General features: G+C 40.0%; 2 protein-coding genes across 3 annotated transcripts in view; one reads left to right on the forward strand and one right to left on the reverse strand.

Moving 5' to 3' along the window:
• GAS2 (growth arrest specific 2) overlaps positions 1–16,326 on the forward strand; it is an 84,209-nt gene extending 67,883 nt beyond the window's left edge. For both annotated transcript variants that reach the window (XM_027732424.2, XM_039385988.1), the window contains exon 8: positions 15,157–16,326. In XM_027732424.2, the coding sequence (XP_027588225.1) occupies positions 15,157–15,375 (219 nt within the window). In that variant the 3' untranslated portion in view covers positions 15,376–16,326. The remainder of the gene's footprint in view (positions 1–15,156) is intronic.
• Positions 16,327–20,731: 4,405 nt separating this feature from the next.
• Positions 20,732–25,572, reverse strand: LOC113993876 (small VCP interacting protein). The gene is made up of 4 exons (XM_027732426.2): positions 25,220–25,572; positions 24,267–24,317; positions 22,306–22,419; positions 20,732–21,510 (listed from the first exon to the last, which is right to left on the reverse strand). The coding sequence occupies exons 1-4, from the start codon at positions 25,280–25,282 to the stop codon at positions 21,496–21,498; spliced, it is 243 nt and encodes an 80-aa protein (XP_027588227.1). The 5' UTR covers positions 25,283–25,572; the 3' UTR covers positions 20,732–21,495.
• Between the last annotated feature and the right edge of the window lie 2,283 nt (positions 25,573–27,855).

Below are 27,855 nucleotides of genomic sequence, written 5' to 3' on the forward strand. Positions count from 1 at the left end.
AAATCAGTCAGTATTGCTTGCAGGAATATTATCTGAATATTGCCAGTTCACTGATTTTTAATTATAACCCCTTTGTCTCTGTTAAAGGTGCTAGTAACAAAAATATTCTTGTCTGAAGTAATTTTCCCATGAAAGCTATAGCTGTCCCACTGCAGTGTTAGCAGGAATACTGCAGGATAGATTTGGCAGTGCACTCACTTCTTGGGACCTGGACTTTCTTAGATAACGTTTATTTCCTGATTGTGTTCTTTGATTTCAGTTTACATGAAACTTTTAAGATTGCTTCTGTTTATAATGTTTATATAATATTTATATGTAAAGGCAAATTGAGATGGAATTTGGCAACAGTGAGAACATCGTGTTGCTAAAAGAGATAATGGTCAAATTTTTTGTGTGTGTGTGAATTGAATTTAGAGTGAGACCATAGGACAACTAGAGTGCAGAGACTTGCTGGCACTTAGGACTATGATGAGAAAATAGTGTGATAAAGAGTGAAATAAAATATACAAGCAATGCATTTTTCAAAGACAAGTGCTGTACAAGTGAAAAAGCCCATATAGAATCATAGATGGGTTTGGGTCAGAAAGGACTTTAAAGATAATCTAGTTCCAACCCTCCTGCTATGGGCAGGGAAAATCTGGAATTAATCAAAAATAGCATGAGTGTATAACATCCTGATATTCAGCATAATTGAGTAATGTTAAGTATCAGTTGTTAATTATTGTCTGTTCACCAGATATACAACAAATAATAGAGCAGGTGTAGACATATGCACCTTTAATCTTAAGTGTTGGTCAGTTCATGTTTTTTACCTTACCATGCTCTGCCTATAGGGCTTATGAATCTACAGGGTTATGAATCTGGGAGGGCATTTTTCGAAAGAGGAAAAGGACATCTGGTTAAATGAAGCTGTAGAAGTGGAACTGTATAAATAGGAGAGAAAAAAGAACCCTTTTCCTTTTCTTAACTATCCTGTCCATTATTTGTTCTTTTGTCCATGTACCCTTCTTTATACACATGATATAGCCCAGGATAAGGCAGGAGTGGCATTGGTGTGGAGTCCAGAGCTCCATATTGCATGTGAGAAGTATTGAGGGTGTGGGTGCAACTCAGGAAGGGAAGGAGTTGGAGCCTGGAGTGGTGGAAAGCTAGAAACTCAGGACACAGCCTGAGTGGGAGGAGATGGGATTACAGCTCCTGCTGTACTACATCATGAGGGGAAACAATTGGACTCCAAGCCTTGGCTCCATGGTCTAGAAATTTTTGGAAGAAAGTCAGACTGGAAGATCTGTTTCAGTATATTGGAAATTAATTTATGCCTCTATAGATGGTGCAACTGAGGTTTTTGAGCCAATTACCCAAATTACTTTTAGGATGTGAGTTAGCAGCATGTCAGCTGCTCCCCAGGAAAGGTTCACATGCAGTCTTTCACCTTAAGGTAAAAGTTAAGCAATAGTCCCTACTGGACTGGTGATAAATTTGTGCTGCATCTATTTGAGCAATATTCTGGCCTGAAATAGCAGACAGCTAGGAGATTGGGATGAGAACAGTTCCCTCTTTTCCCCTTCTTGCTATTTTGGATTGCCATGGTGCACTTGTAAAGAGAAGGTTTGCACTCCTCTCCATGTCTGTGCGTATTCCTTTGTGCTTCCATTATTTGGCAGGTTTTAATTTTCTCTCACCTGTAGTGCAGGTAGCAGACTTCCATAAAGCTTGTGGGTTGTGGAAAGTGAAGGAAAAAACCATCTTGTAGAGGAAAGATGGAGGAAAAATAGATGGATTAAATTACTGAAATATAACCCATCCTTAAACACAATAAATGTACCTCAATGTTATTTAGTAATTCCTGATGCTATTAGAAAAGATTTTTGTAAGCAATACCCTCAATGTAGCCACATTTTAATGAGTCTTTTTATAGGGAATAGTATAAAAATGTAGTTTCCTTCTAAAAGACCATGTTGTTAAATATATTTAAGGATGACTAGACAGCAGCATGTAACCTTTTGAGTTAGTCAGGATAAAGGCCTGATGAATTTATTTACATCTCTATTCTAGGATCGCTAGGCAACCAAGGACAAATGGCTTTATGTCTGGTTAGTACATTGTATTGCTTTTAAAAGCTTTTTAAAATATTAGTTCTTTGGCACAGGAATAAATTGATTTAAAGCATACTACAGCTCCTCTTAGATAATTTCTGGGGTTTAGTACATGATCTCCACGGGTCGGTGTGGTCGTATGGCTGGGACACACGTCTCGCTTCAGTTAAACTCCATCATTGCAATGCATCATGATGGCAGTGTTATTTTGTGTTTGTTTCTTTATTTTTATATATTTATTTCTTTTAATAAGCTGCAGTCACACAGAGATAGGGGCTAGTGCCCATTGAAATTGTGCACTGTAGGTTCTGCCTCTTCAGGCACGTGTAGACACCTCAATACTTATGAGCACAGAGGAGTTATGATAGTGCTCTTAATTTCAACCATAGCTACCCTCTCACTGGTTTATCTCAGTTATTGGAAACTGTACCTTTTATTGTTGATGTTTTATCTACATATATTCACAGTTCCTCCCTTTGAATAGCCAGCAAGCCCGTACACAGGAGAAATGGAAAAAAATAAGTCTTGTTATGCCCAGCCTAGAGACTTGAAGTATAGAATTACAATATATTTACTTGCTGAAGGACATGCAAAACATACGTCTTGGAGCTTGCAATTAAACCTACATCTCTCTCATAAATCTGAGGAAGTGAAATGGTATTATAGTCATTGCATATTATTTTCTCCTATGGCTTGGATCAGGCACCTCAGCACTCACCAGTCCTGGAAGTAATGCCATGAAGAGGTAAAAAGTCTGAGTAATAAAGAAAGACATTATTGAATTTTTCATCAGAAAAAAATGCAGGCAGTTTCTGCACCTGAAAGTGTAAAGACCATTCTGAAAATGTCCAGAAAAATGCAAATCTTTCTGGTATTCTTTTGTTGGGGCCCTCACTGCAATCTTTCTCCAGTCTATAAAACACCTCAGACTTATTGATTTTCCTTTTGCTTACTTGTTAGTGCCAAACCAAATGAGCCAGCTGCTAATCCTGAATTAGTTCATAGAAGGCAGAAAACTGTCGAAAGTCAAGGTACTGGTTCTGCTGATCAGTGCAGAAGGCCTCTACAGTCTCAAATATTTTTTAGTTCTTCTCAAAGATAAATCTGCAAACCTAAAACACATGGCATTCAGTTCCTTGTTCAGGTGTCTGGAGACTTTCAGTTTTTATTATTTTTTCTTTGCACAACAGAGTGCAGTTCTTTTTGAGATCTTCACTTGTCCAGAGCATACTTTTTTATTTCCTTTTTCTCATGCCTTTAATTGATTGTGGTGTTTGTCTGCCTCCTTGTGATTTTATTTATAACTGCAACCCTGATATGTTTGATGGGTTTGGTTTAGTGGATGTTTTTCTAGTGGTGGTGGTGTGTTGGTTGGTTTGGTTTGGGGTTTTTTTGTTTGTTTGTTTGTTTTGTTTTGTTTTTATAATAGACTGTACTAAGCAAATGAATTGAACTGTGACAAATCTAGGCATGCTTTATTTTGTTTGTTTTGGCCTCAGCACATTAAACTGAAATGCTAACAGCCAACTTGAGGATGTTACCATACCTACCTCAACTGAAATTAATTTGGAATGCTGGGTAAACCAGAATAACTTAAGCATAATTTTAAAACTTCTGGGTCGTGATTTTTACCACTAAGAGAGATGTCAGCATTTTTATTTCAATAGAGGGCAAAAGATGGTGATTTGGGGAAAATGGCCCACAGTGACAATGTTAGAAAGATCACAACTGCAGGGAAGTTATTGCTGGGTATTGCATTGGTATCCCTGAGGAGGGGGAGGCACAGTAAAGGAAAAAATTAAGCATTTTAACTCCAACTGCTGCCTTAATCTTGCATACACTTGAAAGTAGCAGTTTGAAGCAATTTGGAAGGTTAAAAGAAAAATAATCCAGGCAGAGTTAGGGAAACACACAGGTTGCTGCAGGATGTGATAAGTGAAATCAATCTGTGCTGGACTTAAAACATCACTTACCATGTGCACATCCTGCCAGAGGCAGAGCAAGAAGGATTCTATAGATGAAGATGTGGAGGTTTTTATTCGGTTGCTGGAGATATTTTCTTTTCTTTGGCTGTTTTGGGGCCGTTACTCGGGAAATTAGGAGAGACAGAACGAGTCTTGAGAAAATAGCTAGAAAGCAGATGGTACTTTAGGGTTCATAAGAACATTTTCATGTACTTCTGCAGTGCCATAACACGAGAGTGTTCACATGCAACCCACGCACATTTGCATGGTGAAAGCCCAGATTCTCTGAATTCAGTGGCAAAATCTAAGTGAATAATCATTCTGTGCACAAATGCACTCTGTAAGTGACTTAACACCCTTGAAGAAATGTAAGTTTGGAGAATCTTGATTCTCTGGGCAAAATTAATTCCTTTTGTACTTAAGAGAGGTTTCTGTTTTAAATTTGTGCACAGTTTATAAATAGAACTCCTATTTCTTATTATATTCTGCCCCTCTAAGTTATTCTCTAACACACTTAACTTTAGAAAGTGAGAGAGAATTGCCTCTTTATCTGCCTTTTTTTTTTCTAAGAGAAACTTTTCAGGGCTCCAAATGCTAATAGATTAACTATTGTAATTAAGGAAATTTTTTTAAAGTTTTTTTATTGAAAGGTAAGAGCTTTTTTCCTCTTTTTAAGCAATCACTCATCAATTTATTTTAGCAGCCTCATGCTTATATTTCTGAATCTTTTTTTTTCTGAAGGACAGTCTTCCCCTACCCCCTCTCATTTGACTTTGGTACATCTGGTTTTCCATATCTCCATCCAGAGACAGCATTTGCCAGTTTATACTTTCACTTACCCTCATAAACTCTGTCTGATTTCTCTTCATGTATTTAATCTGTTTGCAACACCATCTCTTCTGCTGAGTGTTGCACGAAATACTTCTTTATGAGTCAGTGCTGCAGCTTGAAGCAACTATTCTGAATAGTTGATATTGAATTTCTGTTCAATGTCACACATTTCAGACTAGATCTTCCTTGTGGTTGACCCAGACATATGTGTCTGGAGGGGAAGCTACAAGAAAGTGTCCCCCTTATTGCCCTCAGAGTCACCAGGTATCACCCAAAGTGCTCAGGAACACACAGTCCCTTTACCTACAAATACCATTCTGAATGTGAATCCCATATCTAATTATTTTTCCTTGACATTATTCCTCTTTGTCCAAGACATAAAAGCCTTCACTTGTCAGAAATTTAGTTGTACTTAATGAATAGGAAGTGTGTTTACTTCAGCCTGCATCTGTGTTGTTTCTCGCACACAAAGTTCTCGCCTACACAGGATGCTTTTTTCAAACAGTAACCAAGGTTCCAGTGTTAATCAGACACCAAACATGTACTATTCCCAAATGCTATAAAATTGTGTCAGACAGAAACTTAAATGTAAGGTTTGAGGGAAAATTTGATCAAGAACGAGCATCCCAAATGTCCAGATTCTCATGTGATTTTTTTTTTATCAGTACACATCCAAAGGTGTACCTTGATTTCAATTAGTTAGGCAGGAATATTTGGAATATTTCCTTCTGTTTTCATGCTGTAGGGACCTATTGAAATAATTAGTTTCATTAAGTGCAATATTTGTGCTATAGTCAAATATACCTTATTTTGACCTTTCCCAATGCCTCCCTTTGTAGAAATGCTTTATGCAACTTTTCCTTAACTCCAGAGGTCAGTAGGCCAATTCCTGGCTGTTTCTGGGATACAAAGAGTGGCTGAGCTCCTGTGCATCGGTAGTTTACGTGATTTTACCAAGCATATTCACTTCATCTCTTGCCATGCACAAATAGACAGAGGATGTTGCATTTTTGCAATGTGAAAGGGGAAAATTTCCCCTTTCCTCACTTGATTATCTCTTTTTCAGAAGGCGAGACGTTATTTCATGGCCTCTGAGTATCTTTAATGGTAGAATGACTGCAGAAATGCTCACCCTCAAGCTGAGTCTTCTACCCTGATCAACTGATTGTTCTTCAGTGTCTCTGGCTTAATGAGATCTTTCCATTCACTTCACTGTGCCAGTGGATCATTCTTTGTTCCTATCCCATTCCTACAAAATTCTCAGTTTCCCCAACACTGCATTTTGTGTGTGTCTTTGTGCATATCTCAGGTCCTGATGTCAGGTATAATGTGCAATTTTCTCTATCATTGCTGCATCATTTCAGTCTCTACCATCTCTTCTGCAGAATGTGTGTCAGCTAAAAATCATCGCTGTGCTAGACCCCATCATTTATGGACAGTGTTGTCAGTCCCCCTTTTTAGTTTGTCCTTTGAGTCTTTAAGTTGTCTTTAAATATTTTCAGTAATGACTGTGAGTTGCCCAGAGATTTCCCTCCCTGTCCTTCATTATTCCATGCCTTGCATCAATTTAGGGTGTGTCAGTGTGCTGCTTGATTCTTGCTTCCTCTCAGATGCCTGCAGAAAACAAACTTCCTTTCCCCTGGCTCTCAGGCACTGCTGTCTCTCACATTCCAGTGGGTGTTTCTGGGTCACCTGCTCGTTATCATCTCATTTCCACATCCTATTTTCTGCTTTCCCATTCTGTCACCACCCTGCTGTTGCTGCACTTCTCCTAATCCGCAACTGCTGATCTTCTAACAACCCCTGTATGTTGTTAGATTGGATTTACAGGAGTGCTGCTTTCAGCAATTGCTGTTGCCCCTTTTGGGAGGCTGTGTGCTGTCCTGGGGGACCTTCTGCTGTTACATCAAATGGGAGAATCTTCTGGTGGGAGAATACCACTGTAAACATGCTGTTTGCCTGCTCTCTGCTGTAAGGGGAAGGTCATGGTCCTAGTTATTCCTCTTGGATTGGATAAGCCATCTAACATCCTATTCATTCTTGGACACCCTGTGTCTTCATGATAAAATATGTTTCCTGCCTTCTTTCTGACCTCTATAAACCAGGATGCAACTAAGAAGCTATCTCAACTTCTCCATATCTGTACCTCCACAGGGGGAAAGCTCTAGGAACAATTTATAAACTTTTCCCCCTTGGTATTCGGTTTCTAACCTGATTACATGCTAGTTTGCTGAGCTGTGAGTAAATCTATGTCCATTTTTGTTTTCATTTCATATTGCTTTGATGCTTGGGGAAGATTTGCCATAAGAGAGGAGCAGGATTTAGCTCTATGTGAGGGTGAAAGGCAGAGGGTTGAGATACTTGTGAGCACTGTCCCCAGATTTCCAAAGGGTTATACCAGTCCCACTTGCCTTCCTGATAGGGGGAATTTACAATTATGTATGACTTATATGTCACTTAAGCAGCATTAAAGCATTTTAACATAATATAGATCATACCAGCAAGGTATGTTAATATACGAAGTTTTTATTTTTGAGCTACAGCAGTCTGATTTCAGTGGAATCACTAGACACTTATTTTTTGTGCTTGTCTGTCTTCAGCACACATGTTTTCTGTTCCCAGTTGCATTACCAGCCCTGTGCTGGAAATGTAACATCTTGTAATAGTGTTTCATAAGCACTGTAAAAAAAAAAAAAAGAAAAAAGAAAGATTTTTGACTGATAAGGTAGTTTAACAACTTGGGTAAGTATTGGAAAAATAAATTGAAAAGTTGTGAGGTGGAAATCTCAAATGAGGTCCAAAGATCCCCTAGCAGGAACCTGCTAATGGAATATAGAAGATTTGAAAAGAAACTGAGTCCCCAAGAGACAAAAGGCATTCTCATTTCAAGTCAGCTTTACTTACCCTCTCTTTGCTTGGGTTTTTCACAGAAAGGAATGTTTTTGAGAATGGACACTAATGTCAGTTTAGAAACAGGAGAAATCAACGTGCAAGCAAAATGACCAATCAATTAATGAGCATGAGTTGGGTGGAAGCAATTCATTTAATATTCTAAATGAAAGAGAGCTCTCTGCTGTGTGATTTACTGAAGGAAAGCAGCTGACACTGTAATGCATCTTTTCATAGAAGTAGCTGTGAGATGAAAAGGGGACTGAGAGGGCTGCTTTGGTAGGAGTGGATTTAATTAACAAAGGACACAGTGGATAGGGTTTTAAAGCCCTTATCCTGGGGGCTTTTTCAAAAAAAAAAAAAAAAAAAAAAAAACAACTTATTTTGGCAGAAGGGTCTGGTTCAGATTTCAGAAAACATAACCCAAAATACATTTTGAAGAACTGGACTTCCCACTGACTTCAGCATCAGTCACTTACTGAAAATGTTGTGTAACTGGTCTCATTTGGTGCTGTTACAGTTCATTATGTTGCCTCTGAGACCTTTGGGTGCATATGTTAGTTAATCTGCTAGGAGACCAGAACTTAACTTATTTAGCTCAGGTGGATCATTTTAATATCAATTTTGAAGCTTGCAAGCTTATGCTGCAAGTGTTATTAGTGGTTTTGTGACAAAGTAATACTGCTTCATGTTCCAAACACCTAACCCTTCACCACCCAGAGGCTGGCATTTGCACCTTGATGTGAAAAAACCTTAATAAGTCAACTTCTGTTATCATAGATAACCCTGTGAGCAAGGGAGGAGACGTAAATAACAGACAGCTTGATACCTGTAATGGCCATGTTTACTACATGGTATTGGAGAGCAAAAGTCAGATTATAACACTGGCTTCCAAAACTCCCTCAGCTGACTGGCAAAGGTCTGCACTGGCTGCACCATTTTGGGAATAAGGCTGCAGGCTGTGTAAGTCACTGAGCTTTTCTTTAACATCATCAAAAAGAAGACATGATTTACAACTGGGCAATGGTTCTCAGCACTGGGACCACCAGCCAGTTTACAACACCCACCAAGAAATGATGTTTCAGGTCAGATTTGAATAAGCAAAATACAAGTAAGAAAATCTCCATACACCATCTGCCCAAGTTCTGTGCCAGGTTTTAAATTTATTGATTTCCAGTTTAATCCTTTTTTAAAAATAAATATTCCCTTAATTGGAGAGGAGCATTGATCTCACTGATGTTAAACTTTTTTTCTTATTGGAACTAATCTAGTTTTGGCTTTTTTTTTTTTTTTTTTTCAATGGCAGATAGAAACAGATACAAAGTCCTGCTAATTTTGGAGAAGAAATAGGAGACAAAAGTGTGTCTGTTATTGACACACTTCCAGAGAAAAGTACATCTTTACTTTATTTTTACATTTCCATTGCTACTTTATTTCAAAATGTATTACTAGGTTTAAGTGTGATACAATAGGTAGTATCTATTTCATTTAATACTATACTACAATATTACACTATAATAACAAGTTATAGTGCCTAATATTATATTTTATAATGATACTGTAAGCTGCTATCACTATACAAATCCTGAAGAATTTCTACATCATTTTTGAGACTCAACTATGGAACAGAAAAGTGACAAAAGTCTGGGTAGGAAAGAAAATTTAAATAAAACACAATTATAATTAAAGATTTCTTTCATAGGATAGTGACTGTTAAAAGTATCTGTTGTCCACTAAACCTGACAAGTCTCTTGTTAAGTCTTAACTTATTCAGATAGGTGGTTTGATTTTTTTTTTTTGAAGAGTAAGTCTTCTTTGAAGGAACAACAGAATCTGTGATAGATGATATGTTTGTTTAAAGCTGTCCCTATACATAATATACTGCACCTCTGCCATTCCTTCTTTTATGTTTTGTACTCTAATTATAATGACAGTTTTTGCCTAGGAGAAACCCTCACTTACTTTAAACTTCAAAAGAGATAAGGTTAAGCTTAAAACCACTGTCTTTACTGGGGCTGACCTCCCAAATATAAGTCCTGTCTGCAGAGAGATATCTGTAGTCCTCTTTGATAAATTTTGTTTGCAGAGTGAAGTGACAGCCAAATTCTAAAAATGAGAAAAGTGGATAATTACACCTGCCATTTTCTGTTTCATACTTTTAATGTTTAAATAGCCTTTTGGGTATTTACACCTGCAAATGATTATTTAGATGCCTTGTGTATTTGCATACAGGAAGTCTGCTTGTTTATTTTCCACCATTATAATTATAGATATGATTATAGATGGATAGATAAAAATATGTATAAAATCAGGAATGCTTACCTTCAGCTTGTTTTGGGAAGATAGACTTGAACCAATGAAGCTTATAGATAATTTATAAAGTATCATTCCATCCCACTCTTTTTTATGCAACACATTGTAAGAGATTGTTTCAAGAAATTAAGTGGATGCCTGTTAACGTGTTTGATACAGCCCAAGATATAACATTAAAATAAAATTCTTTATAATTCAGAATGTTCATTCTAAAACTAGACTCTAGCACAGCTAGAAGTATTGTGACAATGCTCTTGACATCTTATTTTCAGGCTTTTTCCAGCTAAGTGAGATTCATTTAGTGTGATTTACTACATGTAATTCCTGAAAATGAGAGGGAGATGTTAATCCAGTGAGCTGTCTATTTTCCATGTCATTAGCACGGTGTCTGCAGAGAGGGGAAGTGCAGGCTCCTTTATTGTGGTTATAGAATGACAGCACAGAAACTCAGAGGTGGTCCATAAACAAATCCATATGTAATGGCTGAAGTGATAGAATTTGACTCATTTGGTACTTTTAAAACTAGTAGACAAAATCCAAAACAGTTTTGTATAATCTTATATCAAGAGGTGGGGCTTAGACAAGATGTGACTTAATGAGGGATGACAAGGAAGAATGAGGAGTGTGTTTTTCCTGGTTTTCAGGTGGGGAAAAACTTATTTTTACTTATTTACCTCTAGGATAATTTAGGTTGGAAGGGACTAATACATTGCTCTCTGCCAAAATACACGTTAATAGACTGTAAGTAGATTACTTCAGTGTGGATGAATAATTAATACCTGGAATTGGCTTACATAATTTCAATTTTTCAGATTTGCAGAGGTCAGGTTTAATTTGAATCCCCGGGATGTGCACTTAGGCACAGAAGTGAGCTCTTAAAAGTCAAAAATAAGCTTTTTGTTTTTTATTACACTAAAACCTTTCTCTAAGAAGACAACACACACACACTCAATAACAAAGAAAGAATGTAAGCCAAGAAAAAGCATAGTTGGAGAGAAGCTTTCTAGCTTTGTTCCATATGCTCTTGGGAATTGCTCCCATGATTCCTTGTGTACATATGAAACAGCAGCAATGCCCTTTTTAAAGTGTATGCTACAGTGGCTGTAAACTTTTTAAAACTGGGCTTTATCTAAATCCAACCTGACAGATGATTAAATCTGATCATACTGCAGGATTTTGCTATAAATTCTAGGATGAATTCTAGAAATGAAGTCGCATAATCTTTGCTAATAAGCTGTTTTTAATGTCTGTAATTGTGGCTTGCAAGCAAATAATCAGAAGACTATTACACACTCAGTTGTTTTCAGGTCACTGAATTCTCAGGGAAGTAGAAAAACTTAATGTAGACTTTACATTCTGTCAGTCCCTAACACAGCCACAGGCTGCAGGTCCTCTCCTAACATCAGTTCTTCATTTCACAAGTAGGAAGAGAAAGACTACAGTGTCCTGTTTCATGAGTATGTCCACATGAGCTGTGCCCTGTGGAATAAATTGTCATTATTTGACAATAACATATTCTAAATACAGGCCCAGAGACTTGCTGGGGCAGGCTGGCAGCCCAGATCTGGGTCCCATTCCTGGTCTGAGGTTTGTATCCTGCTCTCACTTTTTTTGTTGTTTTTTGTTTTTTTTTTACTAAGAACTGTTCATGAATAATACTGAGTGTACCGTGTGTGTGTGACAGCACACAGCTATACCTACTGATGATAATGAGTCTAAGTGGCTTATATTCAGTAAAATTCAATGTATTCAGTTCTCTTTCCCAATTAATGTTTCACTTTTGGAGCGTGAAATTTGTTTTTCATGGCCAAGGGTGTGAATCCCTACATTATTTTGCCAAACACCTTTGGATTTTCTAGTCAATATTTTCTCAGTATGTAGCCTACACTGTTTCTGAAGTTGGCCTAAAGTCACACCAACTATCTACATTTGCTTTAGGTTGCTGCATTTGGTTTCCAGAGCCCAGCTCAAGTTCCTTTCGAGTCGGTAGGATTTTTGTGTTGGCTTTTGCAGTACTTGGATCATATCCATAGTGTCTAATTCCTCCTCTTGCTTCTCCTCCCCTCCTGAAATACCCTGTAAGAAAGTTATAATCTGGAGAATAACAGTATTGGGCCAGATTGTCAGTTCCTATAAAACTGAATAGATTTTTTTTTTCAAGTCAGTAAAACTCTGCTCATTTAGATGAGCTTAATATCTTTACATACAGCCTAATATCACTTTAATAAGCCATCAAACCCTCTAAACTTATTTATGTGACAACCATAACCGGTCAGACTATATTTTACTTTGTCCTATATTTTACAAAGTCCTATGCAGTGACACCTGACTTTTATCAACTGTTTTCCTTGTTATCTCTGGATACAGCCCTGATGCCCACCAAAACAATCTGTCTCCCTCTGTGATGCTGTTACCTGGTCATCTGTTTTCTCATATGTTTGCTTCACCATAGATTCAACTTAAAGACAGATTCGACAGAGAAGAGCTTCAGACACAACTGAAATAGTGAGATTTGTGGCAATCATAAGCATATGTTGGATTTTATTTTTAGAAAGGATTTTCTTAGTTTCAGTTGGCTGGAGAGTGGTGGGGAAATACATGTATGTCATGAATGTATTTACATTGATACTGACTGATAAAATTTATTATTGCAGAATCCAAATTCTTATTTCTCAGAGATCTCATGCAATTGAAAGGGTGAATTGGGTGGATCATAAAATCTCAGAAATTTCACCTTCAGCTGAAGTATGTTGGGGAGGAAACTGCTTTTTCAGTTAGAAAGTAGAGCAAGTTATTTTATTTTTTTTTTCTTGGTAAGAAATCCTTTATACTTCTGTGAACCTGGAGCAATTATGAAGCTAGCAGAATTATTTTAGATTCATGCTGATGTTACTAACATCAAAATGTGACCATAGGAGTAAAATGGTGCATTTGTGGCACAGCACAGCATGAACAATTGCTATATTTAGGATGTAGGAAAACCCAGTCTGCAGAAAGCAAGTACTGAATGAATTCTACAATAGCAGAATAATACAAAGGAGAAGGAACAAAGAGGGGAAAGATAAAAGATGTATGTTTGACTTGAGCATCAGGAAATGGCATAGTTTATCAGCACAATAGTCCCTAAGGGAAACTGAACCAAATATACTTTTTGCTAAGTTTCCTTCTTAATCAAAAGTCCAGGTAATAGCTGGTCTTGGAAGGTGAACCCCCCTGTGACAATACATGGAAACTGAAATGCAGGTACATTCAACTCCTTCCCACAGCATCATCCCATATTGCAGTGCACACGTTGGACTTAAATTGTTTTAATGTGCAAAGTTTTTGGGGACAGTTCTCAAATGGGGTTTTTTTCAGGCATTCAAAGAGAAGAGAGTTGCTAAATAAAATTCTGCAAACTATTTTCTCAAAGCTCTGTCACCATTTGAACTGCAGTTTTCAAACTGGACGTAAAAACCATCTGCTTCTTTCATGATCTGTTGTCCAGGCTAAAGGCACGATTCAAACCTCATACCCTTGGTCAGGGTTCAAAACAAAGTTCTGAAACTAGAATACAGAGCTTGAGAGGAAAAGGTGTGATGGGCAAAGATGTGAGTGTGATTCTGCTTTCACACCAGTGTAAATCTGGAGTAAAATCTCACCTGTGTAGAGCTGATGCTCACACAACACCAAACAGCAGCAGAGACTCGGTAACTGGGATTTATTAACTCACCTAAGAGTGCTTGAGCATCTCCTTGGGATGGGCCAGAAGTAACTTTATTTTCCAGTATCCATGAAACTGAATCGACTTCCCATGGTGGTTTCAGGTAAAAACCGAAATGCAGAAGGAAGAATTTCCTTGCATAAAAATGCTTTAAGTTAAAACCGTCAAATGAGATTTCATCTGCAGCTGCTTATTCAAATGAAGAGTTCCATTCCTTATGAACTTACCCTGATTTTCAAACTTTACTGTACAGCTGGCCATGCTTTCTTCATTCTAGGTGAATTGGTCTCCTTATGTCACAGAAGTCAAAGAACATATTTTTAGGTTGAGGTCCAGTGTTTGTTGGTTGGGTTTTTTTTTCCTAATGAAATTTTTGCCTTTTATTATGTGTGATTTTGTTTAATTGAGAATGTTTCTTGTTTTGTTGTCTATGCTGTGTGTACTAATCTAAATTGTCCCATGTTACAAAAGGTTTATGTGCCACGTAAGTCTCAACCGCAAATCCTGGCAGACCTCGAGGGCGTTTTGGGGTGTGTTAGAAGACATCACCACATAGACATCACCATAAATCCAAAATCAAACACCCAGACTAGGTTAAACATCTTCTAGAATGCCTTTTACAGGACCAATTTTTAACTTCTGGTGCTAGGGCTAAATGTTTAGCATTTCATGAAATGTCCTAATCAAAGGATTTTTCAGTGTGGGATTTAGGATGTGGCTTCTATAGAATGTGCTGCTTTATGACGCCTCACTGGTATTTATTTGACTGTTTTACATTATTAGAATGTATTGTCAGCAAGACTAAATTGTTAAAATTATTGGTACTTCATTTGATTAAATTTTTTTTCGTATTTTTAGAGATAGAGGAGGTTGTTTTGGTTGCTTGCCCCTCACTACTCCTTTAGATAGATCCTTATCCTATAAAGAAAAGCCAGTTTCAAGACATATAAAATGGTGTCTTTACTAACATATTTTCAAAAAAATTAATCTGAAAATATTCATGTTGCCTGACATATTTCCACATTAAGAACAGGATCACTCCATGCTACATGACTAGAAAAACACGTAACATTCATTTACATAAAACATGAAAATCTTTAGTTTAAAATACCGGCTCATTTTCTTACTTTTTTTTTTTTTTAATTTACTTTTAGAATGCAAATAAAAACCACTACTGTTTCTTTTCCTTTTCCTTTTATTGCAAAGCAGACTACTAACATATGTTCTTGACTTTCATTTAAAGCAAGCACAGCTTTTTCCAGCAGGGAAAAAACCCCAAAAACGTGATTTCCCACTGAACGGTTGCCTCTCAAGAGTTGTTTTGTTTTGTTTTTTGTTTTTCCCGCCTACGTAATTTCAGATGCTGCACAACAAACACGTGATGGTTCGTGTTGGAGGAGGCTGGGAGACTTTTGCAGGTTACTTACTGAAGCACGACCCCTGCCGAATGCTGCAGATCTCCCGAGTGGACGGCAAAACTTCTCCCATCCAGAGCAAGTCTCCGACCCTCAGGGACATGAATCCAGACAACTACCTGGTTGTGTCTGCCCATTACAAAACCAAGAAGGAGATTAAGTGAAATAAGCTTCTCATGTGTGAGTGGAACTCTATGTACGTAGGTCCAAACTATTTTCTCAAGTGTAGCGAATTTAGTTTATGCTTTTAAAAGGACTTCGGAAAATTTCAGACAGACTGGAAATGGCAACCCATTTTGAAGATCTTTTGAACTGTAGAACTATTTATTTCTAGTACTGTATCTTTCATAGCAAATTACCCTTGATAGGCTAATTACTACAATCAGATAATAAATAGACATATATTTTTAGCCTAATTATTACTCTTTAATATGTGAATGTATACTTAGAGCTACATAAAGGAGTGGATCCTGTTAATGAAGAAAATACACAATACACTTGTATGAAAATCTTATTACTTTGAATCCTTGACTGTTAGGCTAGTTGAAAAATATATATGCAGGTGGAAAATTAATATTTGTGGAAATTATTTGGTAATGCCTCTTGAAATGAAATAAAAAGTGACTATTTTTATGGTTTGCAACCTTTTCTTAATCAGTAGAATATAATGGCTTATTGCATGCCAAACGACTTCCCAAAGCCATTACTTTAAAAAAAAAAGAACAAAAAAGCCCAAGAAACCCCACCCCCCACCACCTTTTTACTCTTTAAAGCTGAAGAGGATGCTGTGTTAGAACTGTGTGTAGATCCCTCCTGTCCCTCCAGAGCCACAGAACACTGCACTGTTCTTGGACATGAGCTTTTCCTTCCCCTTCTTTTTAATTTTGTTGGTCATGCCAAATGTGAAATATTCGTCAGTAGAGTGATTCACATTCTCATAAATCATTCACACACCTCTAAAGGCATACGTGGGCTTAGTTCATTATTTTGGCTACTTTTCTATGTTTATATTTGGTAATTTATGTGCCTTTTAATGTCCTAGAAAAATAATTTTGTAGGATTATTTCACTGACTGTATAAATTTACAAATGAAATAAATTTTTTTAAAATACTCATACATTTTGAAAGTCTTATTTATTTGTAATCTGTCATCCTCCCTTTGCTTCCTACTGACCAGATGCTTACAATATACAATACTGCTTGCTGCCCTAATAATGAGCTAGACAAAGAAAGGGGCAAGCAGATAGCACAGAAATACCCAAATTTTATTGAAAATTAATTTTCCTTTGCAGGGAAGCAAAACATTCAAAACTATCCTAATATATTTTATTAGTACTGATTGGTGTTTTTCTCTATTTTCTGATGTTTAATTTTAAAACATGCGTCTTATGATCTGCTCCTGTGGTCTTTAAAATTAACAGCAGAATGTCTGCAGGCTAGAATCAAGACTGTCTTTCATGTTCCATGCCTTATTAAAATCAGCATGTTGTATCTCACTCCTGTGGAACAGGCACAGTTCACCATCTAGAAATATCTGCTAAATACAAACAGTTCGCAACTGCTTGGTGCAGCAGGACATAATTCCAAACAGGTTTTCAGAAAGAAAAGACACACAGCCTTTTATTCTTATTTTGAGACACTTTCTAGGAAGATTAAACATATATCCAAGCAATAAATCCTTTGGATTTATTAGGAAGACCCAGTTGTCATAGAAGCGAGTCATGCCCCTTTTTCTGCTCCCTTATGGCAGCAGAACACAGACCACAAGCAACATCACTTTTTAAAAAAAAAGCTGCTCAGCTGAAAAATGTCAGGATCTTAATATAAGCACTGAGAGATCTGTTTTCAAATGAACAGAGGGGGGGGAAAAAAAATCACTCCTGAAAGTGTGAGACGTTTATTTTGAAATAATTAGTTGGATTTCACAGAATCGTAGAATTGTTAAGGTTTGAAAAGCCCTCCAGGATCATCAAGTCTGACCTTTATTTCCATCATCCAAGACTAAGTTTGCATTACTATTAATTTGGTTTTTTTTAAATATTTGAAGGGGTTTACATATTAATAAATCAAGAGCAGATAATTATAAGAAAGGTATTCCTAGTTTTATCCAAACCAAGATTTTAAACTAAACATGAACTGCTTTGCATGCTTGGACTGTAGCTATAAAAATAGTCTTTTTTTGATTCAGGGTACTCAAAAATCTTTTTTTAAAAAAATCATCTCATTAAAACAAGTCCTCACTTAAAACTTCAACTTTGCCAGTTCCAGAATGGAACTTTATATGGACCTATAAAAGATTTTTTTCAAGTACTGCCACTACCACCTAATCTGTGTAAAAAAGTTAGGACTTACTGCATTTGACTGCATTGGTGTGGGTGTGGATAACAGAGGAGGAAATTAAAGCAGGAGCATCCATAAAGCAAACAAAATTAAAAAAATGCAGTAAGCTGGTTAGCACTGGAAGAAGGGGTTGGAGTTAACTGTTGTTACACAACTGTTGCTGACCTGATAAATGGCATTTTCTTAGTGTATTAGGTCCTGTAGCAGTGTAGGAATTGGGAAATTTGTTAGGAGCCTGAGGCTCTATTTCTGAAGCCAAAGCTGAGCAGCAAAATCTTGCTCAAAGAGGTACAGCCCTACAGCCCTTGTTGCAATGATGGGGGCAGAGCAGCTTAGATCATTTCTAGGATGAATGCTATGTAGTGATCTTAGCTAACTCTACTGCCCTGTAACATGCCTGAATTTCAGTTTTGAGGGGGTTGGCAGTCCTAAGAAGTTCAACTCGTATGATCTGCAACAAAGCCTCTTCTCAAAGGCCTTGTAGACCAAACCTCATGGGAACTCCAGCTGGCTGTGAATAAACTGTGCTAAACCTCGAGACAGATAAATTATGGGAGATTACTTGTGAAAAACATTATTATTGTATAATGTCAAATATGCCTCACCATGCTGGAAGGCATTCAGAATTAGTCTAGAAATGTAACTAACATCTGTTATTGCTTGTTTTAGGAAGTAGCTTCTGTCACCTTGCTGTTCACGCATTACCTGGAGGTTTTCTTCCAAGCAGGATTATTTACATCACTGACTGAGGATAGTTTTTTTTCATACCTGTATTATAGTGATAATTGCTTGTTCCTTTGCATTACCACCTTTTTTTTTAACAGCAATTTAAAGAAGATATGTAAAATCCGTGGTAGCTAGCTCAAGGGCTGCTGGTGGGGCTGAGAGAAATGAAGAGGCAGCATGTGTGTGGGAAGGTACAGCAAGCTCCTTGTAACTTAAGACCCAACACTGAATTCATTACACATGTTCATTTTAGATCTGGAAGATGAGCTGTTTGCCACACTACAACATTACAGATGCATCTGCTGGAAATGCTGACAAGGGTTTGGTTCTTTTTGGGCTTACACTTTGTACTGCTCCATTGGCTGCTGCCCTGCAGTACCTAACAGCTACAGTGCTGCTTCTTTGCTCTGTCTCCTGCTTTCTTAGCCTGTGGTATGTTACCTAAAATAACGTGGAACAAACTGGTGGGATCATGCAAATGTTTATGGGGCTGGACAGGTTTGCCCAGACTCTGAAAAAACTGCTGGCACCACTCGTGCCTGATGAGCTGTGTCCCAGGAATTCAGTCTGTCACTGCCAAATCCACATGCTGAAGTCACCTGTGATCCTCAGGGCCCACTGTGGTGCCACCCACCCTTGTGGAGACACAGCTTCTGTGTCTTCCCAAACTTCAGGATGTTCTGCTCTGAACACTGTCTCTGGCATAATCAGTGTATTTTAACAATATGCAGCAGCAGATGGTTTCCCTTGCTGTTACTGCAACAAAGACAGTGCTATCACAGTCATGGAGAGTCAGCCTTTCATTCCAGCTTACCAGCACTGGGCTTTGCCTGCCAGGAGTTTTTGAAGCGATCTGTGAGACGATGCTTTCAGAAGATGAAGAAGAAAAAAAAAAGGCATAGTCGTACTGTCAATGGTCTAGATAATCTACATGAAAAGGTGCATTTTAACAACCTCTGAGGTGAATTAAACACCTAGGACTGGGGGGAACAAGGACAAAATTCCTACTGTGTTTCATATTTGTTTAGTGCAGCACTAAGAAGGAGAGGGAAGACATCTACAGGGAGAGAGCAGCTCTAATCTACAGAGCTCTCAGCCTTGCTGTTCAATGGTACAGTTCAGGTACCTATTGCTTGTACACTACTGAACTGCAGTATTTACTGCAATTAACGTTACCCCATAACTTAAACCAACAACAAGTGCTTTTATTTACCCAAATAACTTCCCAGATTCAGTTGAGCCTGGCCACTGGGACAGTTAGTTGTTTATGTTATAGGAACTTCCTTTAAAATAGCTTTTTGTAATCTAGAACTACACACTCCCAAATCTTCTGACGGGTTTTGTAGCTGTAGGAATGAATTTGAATTTCAAAACAAGGACTCCTGCAAAGCACAGATATCTCTGGATTTCACATGCAGGAGGGGGAGAGAGAAGAGCAGGAACTGTGACTGGTTGCACGAGGTTATTGCAGTGGCTTTACATTAAAGTGTTCATGGTACTAATGCAAGCACAGACTTGTCATCCAAGCCCCTGCTGTATGACTGAGCACAAGAGACTGATGGTTATTTGCTCCCCTTGAAGATCTGGGGGAGCAGGATGACAGAGAATGAAGAGGAAAATGTATTAAGCTTGAAACATCCCAAGTGACCAACTAAGCACAAGTGCTGCTTAAATGTCTTCACATGACCTACTGTCCTGTTAAGATTGAAATTCACATTTCAAATTAAGGTTTAGTGTATTTTATTATAATTCAATGCATTTTCACTAGACTTAAAAAAAAAAAAAAATAGCTATGACCGGTTAATACACTGAAGAGAGCAAGTGCCAGCAACCAAAGGAAAATGAAGGCATTCTTCTGCCAAGGACACAGTTTTTTTCAGCCCAAACAACACTTTATTAATATTGAAAAGTCTCCCTCTTCTCAACTCCATTCTGAAGGCTAAGCCAGGAAACTCATTGTGTCAGGACTGCGCTCCTAGGACAGCATCAGACACTACTGAGAGAGGTAAAAGATGAAATACATAGTTCAAGGCGGGGGGAAAAGAGCCTCTAGAGTGTAAAGTAGGTCAGAAACAGGGCCAGTGCAGTACTGAGTCCATGCATAATGCTCTCTGGGAAGAAAGAAGAGCTAGATCCTTAGTGTTTTATCATGTTCCAACAAACTCCCCTCCTCTACCAAGGCAGTAGCTCGAGCACTAGTTTGAAAGTCTAATTGTAACACATAGTTCAGGTAGCTCTAAATAGGCAATGGTAGCTTCATGTTTGGGAAAGGGATTATAGACACTGCTGGATACAGAGTATTTAGAAAAGGTTTCTGCATCATAACAAGTCCACCTATGCAGTGCAGAAATTTTAGGAAATGAACCGTCCAACAGATTATGCAGTAACTGTTTTCCTGTTTGTTTTCCAGAATTCTGAGAAGGGCAGCACTGCCCTCTTGTGGTAATAAAGGAGAACAATTAATAATAAGATTTTTAATGTTTAACTTCCACAATTCATTATAAATACTTACAGACTCAAATTCACATCAGAAAAATGAGGAGAACAATAATTAGACTCATAATAAAACAGCGTTCTTGATCTATGTATACAGGATCTGTAAAGGTTTCTATTTTTTTAACTGGTAACAAAATGATGCTATTTGTAAGGACTCAGCATGAACCTGCTTTTCTTTGTTTTGAAAAAGGCACTAAATTCCTAAGCATTTCAAAAGTCATTAGGAAACGAAAGAGAAATGCTGTCACCTGCATATTCAAATATATATATATATTTATGAACAACTTTCTACATGAGGACTTAGAGCTTATTGAAGAGCTTGAAATAAGCATCAAAACCAACACGTGGGAACCTGAGCTGTGCCTAGGCCAGTCATATGCAGACAGACAGACAGACATCAACTGACCAGACAGCACACACATACTGACCGACTGCAGGCAAGGAGGCCACTTCCAGGTGAGAAAACCCATCTCACTCCTTTGACAGGGAAGCAATAAAACATGCACAAACAAACAAACAAACAAACTTGGCAAAACCTTAGTGTTCAGAGTTAGTTCTTAAGATTTTTAGTGAATGTTTCCACACGTTGTCCCACAATGGCAAAGTACTGCTGAGTCTTCATATGGAAACAGCAAAAGCCACATTATGAGCAGGTGCCACTTGGCTGCAGAAACTGGCAAGTTATGGGCAATAAAAGTCCTCTTCTCTTCGGAAGCCACGTGTTATCCCACCTGCCACTAAAGACACAAACAGCAAAACACGACACGTTTGTATGAAGATAGGGAAAAGAAAGGAAAAAACCCAACCAACCGACCACCACAAGGTTGTCCAACTGCAGTAAATTCTACAATAAAACACCTTTTATACCCAGCAGGTGAGGGACATGCAGCGTACCAGTGGCATCTTACAAAGACTCCTGCCTCCTGAGTCAAAAACAGCAATGAGGGTGAAAGATGAAGGCTTGAGAAGCTTGATTTTCAATGATCAGATTGAATTCTCTATTGCTTTAGAGAAGTTATAATTCTTCATTAAATCTCTGCCTGGCCTTCTGAGGGAAAGTTTACATTAGAACAGCAGTGACAGTGAAGTTCATCCATATTTATGCCAACACTGCATGTTTCTTTTTTAAAGAGACAGAGATACATGAAACCCAAGGCCATCTCCCTACTTAGTTCAAATGCTTTCTATAAACTCTGAGAGAAGAGAGACATCTCAACCAGCATTGAAAAGGGACATAGAATACAGGACAACACACTGATGAGGTCCATAGTGCTGAGAAACATGTAAAACTGATGCATCACAGATGCAGAAAACAGTGGAGAGGAAAAAAAAACCAACCTCTCTGCCATCCCTGCTGTGTTTGTGTCCCAGTAATGAAGTCTCATTAAGAACACTGCATGATAATGACATGGGAAATACCTCCATTTCTACTCAATTTCCCTTCTCTTGGTTTTTCCTCAAGTTATTCAGCCTTGTACATGACAAAACAGGATTTTCTCAGTTGAATCACACTGTTTCTTCTTGAAACTTACTCTCAGCCCTCCTTCTCCTCCAGGACGTGAAGCTGCCATTCTTTTTTCTATTTCTTCCTGTTTCTTTTTCTTCTGCTCTACAGAGTAAGCATTCTTAATACCTCGAGAGGAAGCCTGGGAGAAAACACACCTGGGTAAGACCAAGTTAGCTATTTTTCTGGGGAGAAAACAAACTGCAAGTCTTGGCAACACCGTTTTGTGAACTGTGGTTTGCGTGAAAAGACTGAAACATTTAGTAATGATATCATCACATCAAGGTAGCCCTTTTAGGATACTGCCTCATACTGTGAGCCATAGGTAAGTGAGGGTGTTTTGTTTCATACTGTTATTACATCCAGGTGAATATATTTAATGCAATTACATGTGCCTGCTCTGCATCCACAGATGCAGAACCAGAACCTCTGTTCCCAAAAGTCCACAGATTTGTAGTCTGTGGTTTTTCCAGTGTCAGGGCCTACTCTTGCAAAACAGGGGAGAAAAGAGGTTGTGCTAGTAGTGCTAGCCCAGGCTGTGAAGCCAATTCAACTTTCAAATTGTGATCTGTGAGAAATAACCTGTGTGAGAGTCTACCCTTCAAACTTTCACAGGCTGTGTGGATAGCAGGAATACAGATGAAAAACCTGTTAACTGTTTCACATCCTTGTGGTGACTGACTGCCTTTTAGAAAACTGGTCTTCCAAGTGAGTGAGGTACCCAAACTGTCTACAGCACCCTAAAAGGAAGAACAGCTCACAGGACTTCAGACTGGATAATGAGCAGTTAAGAAGCATTTACAGGAAAACACTAAGCAGAGAAAGACATCTCCATTACCCAACATTCAGAGGCTAAAATGCTCTCAAAGATAGCAATGAAAAAAAATCCTGGTAGATGTTTTATCTCTTTGTCTTTCGAGAAAACAAAAAAAGTAAGAGAGTGTGATACTTCTGGTTTTCTTTAGCAGCCTAACAGGTCCTACAAAACTTCAAGGTCATCCACAACCCAAGTTGCTTCATTTTTCCTTTCTCTTTAGCCAGTTAAGAGCTAGGTATTTCCTACAGTTCTACTTAAAAACCCCTTTGCGATTGAAACCCATTTGTGATTAAAAATAACACGTGGATTGCTTTTAGTACATAGTATGAAACAAAATCAAGAGTTTTGAGAGGACTCTAAAGCATCACTCAGCCTTTGCTTCAATTATTTACCAAACTCTCTTCAAACAAGGCCAACACGGTCCCCACGATCAATGGTCGATTTCTAATTCAATATTTAAATGTCACTGACATTCATAAAAATAACACATTCATTTCTCTTCACAGTTCAGCTGTGGTCTCTGAGATACACCATTCAAAATCTACAATAAGTAAAGAGTTTATTTATAAGCTTTTTTAGGAGGTATGGAAGGAAAAAAACCAGACTGGCTAGTTTATGGTCTGCTAGAACATTTGCATCCTACCTTTTCTAACTTTGAAGATATTGAAAGAGTTAAAGCTTAGCAACCTAAAAATATAGAAGAGTAAGTTCATACTAAGTCTTTGCAGGAGTTTGAGCTAATAAACATGCTCAAACTGTTGCCATGTTGATAAACTGAAGTTGTAAGTGCGTATAACTGGCATTTTTTTAAGAAGAACAAACAACTGTTTGACTGCTCTGGTTTGAAATATTTCTCAGTCTCTTGTTTTGAAGTCTCAGAACGAGGAAAAAATAGTCTTGAACTTTCAATTCTTAGGTTGTTTTTTTTTAATTACCATAAAACTTCTCCCATCCAAACAAACTTAGTTACCTGGCAATGGTCTTTGAGCATCTACCTAGCTGTGAAACTCTTAATATATATATAAAAAGGTACAAAAAACATTAATAATACTAGGACATTATTTAATGACAAATCCCACAATCCAAACATGACATCCAGTATGCCCGCAGAAGTCCCAGCTCTTTTCCCCATAAAAAGTAATTTGAATAAATGGCATTTTATCAGACGTTACCTCCATCTGCCTCTTTTCAGCAGCTTCTGCCAGCTGTCTTCTTTTTATTTCCTAAATAAAATGTTAAAGACAGTGAAATTCTATTCCAATACAGTCTGTGCACTTTTAAGTCTTAATTTTTAAGCATGACTCAAATCTGTAATGCGAACTGCCACTAAATGTCAACCTCAAGTCAATTAGCATCATCCTTCCCTCCACTGCCAGGCGGCAAGAACGAAGTGTTTTCAGTGACTAATATGCCAGAAGAGCAGCTGCTGGCACATTTACCGCCCAACCCCACCAGAAATCATTATTCAGCTTGTCTGCATCACGCCTTCGCTCCAAAAATCCAGGCTGGGCTGAGAAGGCGCGCAGTGTGCATCCTTTCGGGAGTTTGGAAGGGGAACGCTCGCTCTTCCAGGCCAGAGGGGCTCCCCTTCTTCTCCCCCACGACATCCTGAGCCGAGGGGCAGAGAGCTCAGAAGAGGGCTCTCACCCACCCAGCGAGAGCAAACGCCACCCGGTGCAGGGCAGGTAGAAGCGAGCACCACTACGCACTGAAGAGATAAGCCCAATCCTTCTCATTTCTCGCTAAAATGTGGGTCGAACTGGCCACGATTATGTACAAACACCCCCCACGCGAACACCTCCCCCCCCCCCCCCCGGTCTCCGCACACCCGCACCGGCGCCCAGACGCGGCCCGGGGGTCAGACCACCAGCGGGCGGCCCCGGGCCCGCAGCTCTCCGCATCCTGGGCCGAGGGCCGGGCTTCCTTTCCCCGGCACAGCCGCCGCAGCAGCAGCCGCCACAAAACCTTTTTCCTCGGCGAGCGCTGCGCGGAGCCCCGCGGCGCGGCCGCCATGTTGAGGGGGGAGGTCACCGCCCCCGCGGCGCTGGGCGGCACCGGTAAACAACCGGGCGGGAGGAGGACGAGGAGAGAGAGAGAGGCTCGGGGGGTTCGGTCGCACACTCACCGGGTCGGGCGTCTCCACCGCGTCCTTGGCGGCGCCCCCCAGGCAGGGCAGGCACTGCCCCATGGCGGGACCGACCGCCCGCAGGCCCCGCGGCGGAGGCGGCCGCGCCCCACCCACGGCCCCGCGCGGCGGCAGCGCCCGCCCCGCCCTGGGCCCGGCGCGGGGGCCGGGCCGGGCCGGGCAGGGCCGGGCGACGTCCCTGCGGGAGTTAATTAAAAGGAGGTCGTTCTGTGGCGGCAGAGGGCCCGCTGTGTGATTGGTTTCCCAGCCGGGGCCGGGCTCAGGGCCCGCTGGCGGCAGGCAGTGCTCCCGTTCCCCGCCCGGCGCTGCCGGAGCGGGGCTGGCGAGGGCCGGCGTAGCTGTCACCCGGTGGTGTCTCTTTCTGGCTGTGGGTATGATGGATGGAGTTAAATCTAGAGGGGTTCAGAATTCTAAGGTAACAAGCAGCTGCAACTCCCTGGACGGACTGAGGTCGGCATGCTGCCCAGCATAAACAGCGACAAACATCTGCTCAGAGGAACAGAACGGAGCGTGGCACGAATTGGAGACTACCCGGCCCCCTCTCCATTCTCATCCCAGCAGAATGGGACAACATTGCGGTACTGAGACCGTACAGTACCTGTGTGACTAGGGAGAATCGGGATGTTCTGCTGAAGCCAACAACCGTGTCGAACCCCCTCCTCAGGTGCCAAACCACGAAACCCCTCCCCCCCCCATTAGGTACACCAATCAGAAATAAAAGGTATTTATGACTAGAGCCACTCAAACTCCACCCAAACATAAAGCACATAGTATAAAAGTGAGTTGGGGATAGAGGGAAAGTTGGAGAAGATCTCCACTGAAACTGCTGGCATCAGTCTATGGGCTGAGTCCATCCTTCCCCCTCCCAGAGGGATGCCTTGGGTGAGAAACATACTCTAAGTGCGTTAAATGCTGTTTAGGGCTAGAGCTTTTGCTTGTGCTTACCCCATACCATATTAATTAGATTGCTTTGTATCAGAGCTTGTGCTTGCGTAATATGTGTATCAGTAGCTTGCTTTAAAACATATTTTTGCAGTAGGCACTATCACTGACAACCATTGAACCTTATTGACCTGTCACAATTTGTATTAATAAAAAGGATTATTCCATAAACTGTTAAAGTGAGTCCTTGCAGTTGCCAGCAGCAGAAAACACCTTGGCAGGATCCGCTGAGCAGTTCTGGCTCTGTTGAGTTCCCCCTAATAAGGGAGGTCAAGGTCCCCTCTGATCTTGTGAATCTGTTGGTGAAGGGTCTCCTTACAAGGTGTTGACAGACTGTCGAACACCAGGGTCTCAACTCCAGCATTACCCTGTTCAACAGCATTTCCTGAATTTGAGTGTTGGAGCAGGCACCCGTTCCCAAGGGTTATGTGGAGACTGTAATATGTATTCTCATGCAATGTCTACCCAGCTTCTTGTCTGCCTTTGTGATTTTGAACAAGGTGTATATTTTTGCACCTCTGTTCTTGTCCCGCCATTTATTCCATGAGCCTATGATGTCATACATTACTGTAAAGTACGAATTTAAGTTTCTGTGTTTGTTCCCTGCAGCTGTAATTAGGCATAGAATCATGTAGTTTGTGTAGAATCATAGCATGGTTAAGGTTGGAAGGGATCTGAAAGACCATCTGGTTTCCAAAGCCCCTGTCATGGGCAGGGACACCTTCCATTAGACCAGGTTGTTCAAAGCCCCATCCAGCCTGGGCTTGGACATTTCCAGGGATGAGGCACCCACAGCTTCTCTGGGCAACCTCTGTCACTGCCTCACCACCCTCCTCTTAATATCTGATCTAAATCTACCCTCTTTCAGTTTAAAGCCATTCCCCCTTTAAAGCTAGTCGTATCACTGCATGTCCTTGTAAACCTCTCCAGCTCTCTTAAGGTATGCCCCCTTAAGGTACTGGAAGGGCTCTAAGGTCTCCCTGGAGCTTCTCTTCTCTAGGCTGAACAACACCAACTCTCTCAACCTGTCTGTGTAGCAGAGATGCTCCAGCACCCTGAAGGTCTTCATGGCCTCCTCTGGACTTGTTCCAACAGGTCCTTCATATGTTGGGCCCCCAGAGCTGGATGCAGCGCTCCAGGTGGGGTCTCACGAGAGCAGAGTAGTGGAACAGAATCACTTCCCTCGACCTGCTGTTCACACTGCTTTTCATGCAGCCCAGTTGGTTTTCTGGGTTGCAAGTGCACATTGCCAAGTCATGTTGGGCTTCTCACCCCCAAGTCCTTCTCTTGAGGACTGCCCTCAATCCATTCCTTGCCTAGCCTGTATTTGTGCTTGGGATTGGCTCGATCCACGTGCAGCACCTCACACCCGGCCTTGAACTTCCTGAGGCTCGCACAGACACACCTCTCAAGCCTGTCAGGTCATCAGAGGGGGTTACTGCATTGTTGAACTAAGTACTTCACACAAACCACAACATTGACCTGGGCTTTCTGGCCATCGAAAGTCTCACTGGCATAGTGGGAGACTGATGAGGTGTGCTGGAAGGGGGAGCAGAAGGAGGCTCACCTGCTGCCCGTCCCTTGCTAATGAGGCTGAGATTGTGTGCAGGTGGGCACAAAAGTTCAGCAGAGCAGCTTGGCTGTGTTGTGTTGTCCTGGGAGCTGCGGTGGAA

This window comes from Pipra filicauda, unplaced genomic scaffold (assembly GCF_003945595.2).
Source record: "Pipra filicauda isolate LSUMZ 115617 unplaced genomic scaffold, ASM394559v2 scaffold45_size4122338_pilon, whole genome shotgun sequence".
Classification (NCBI taxonomy): domain Eukaryota; kingdom Metazoa; phylum Chordata; class Aves; order Passeriformes; family Pipridae; genus Pipra; species Pipra filicauda.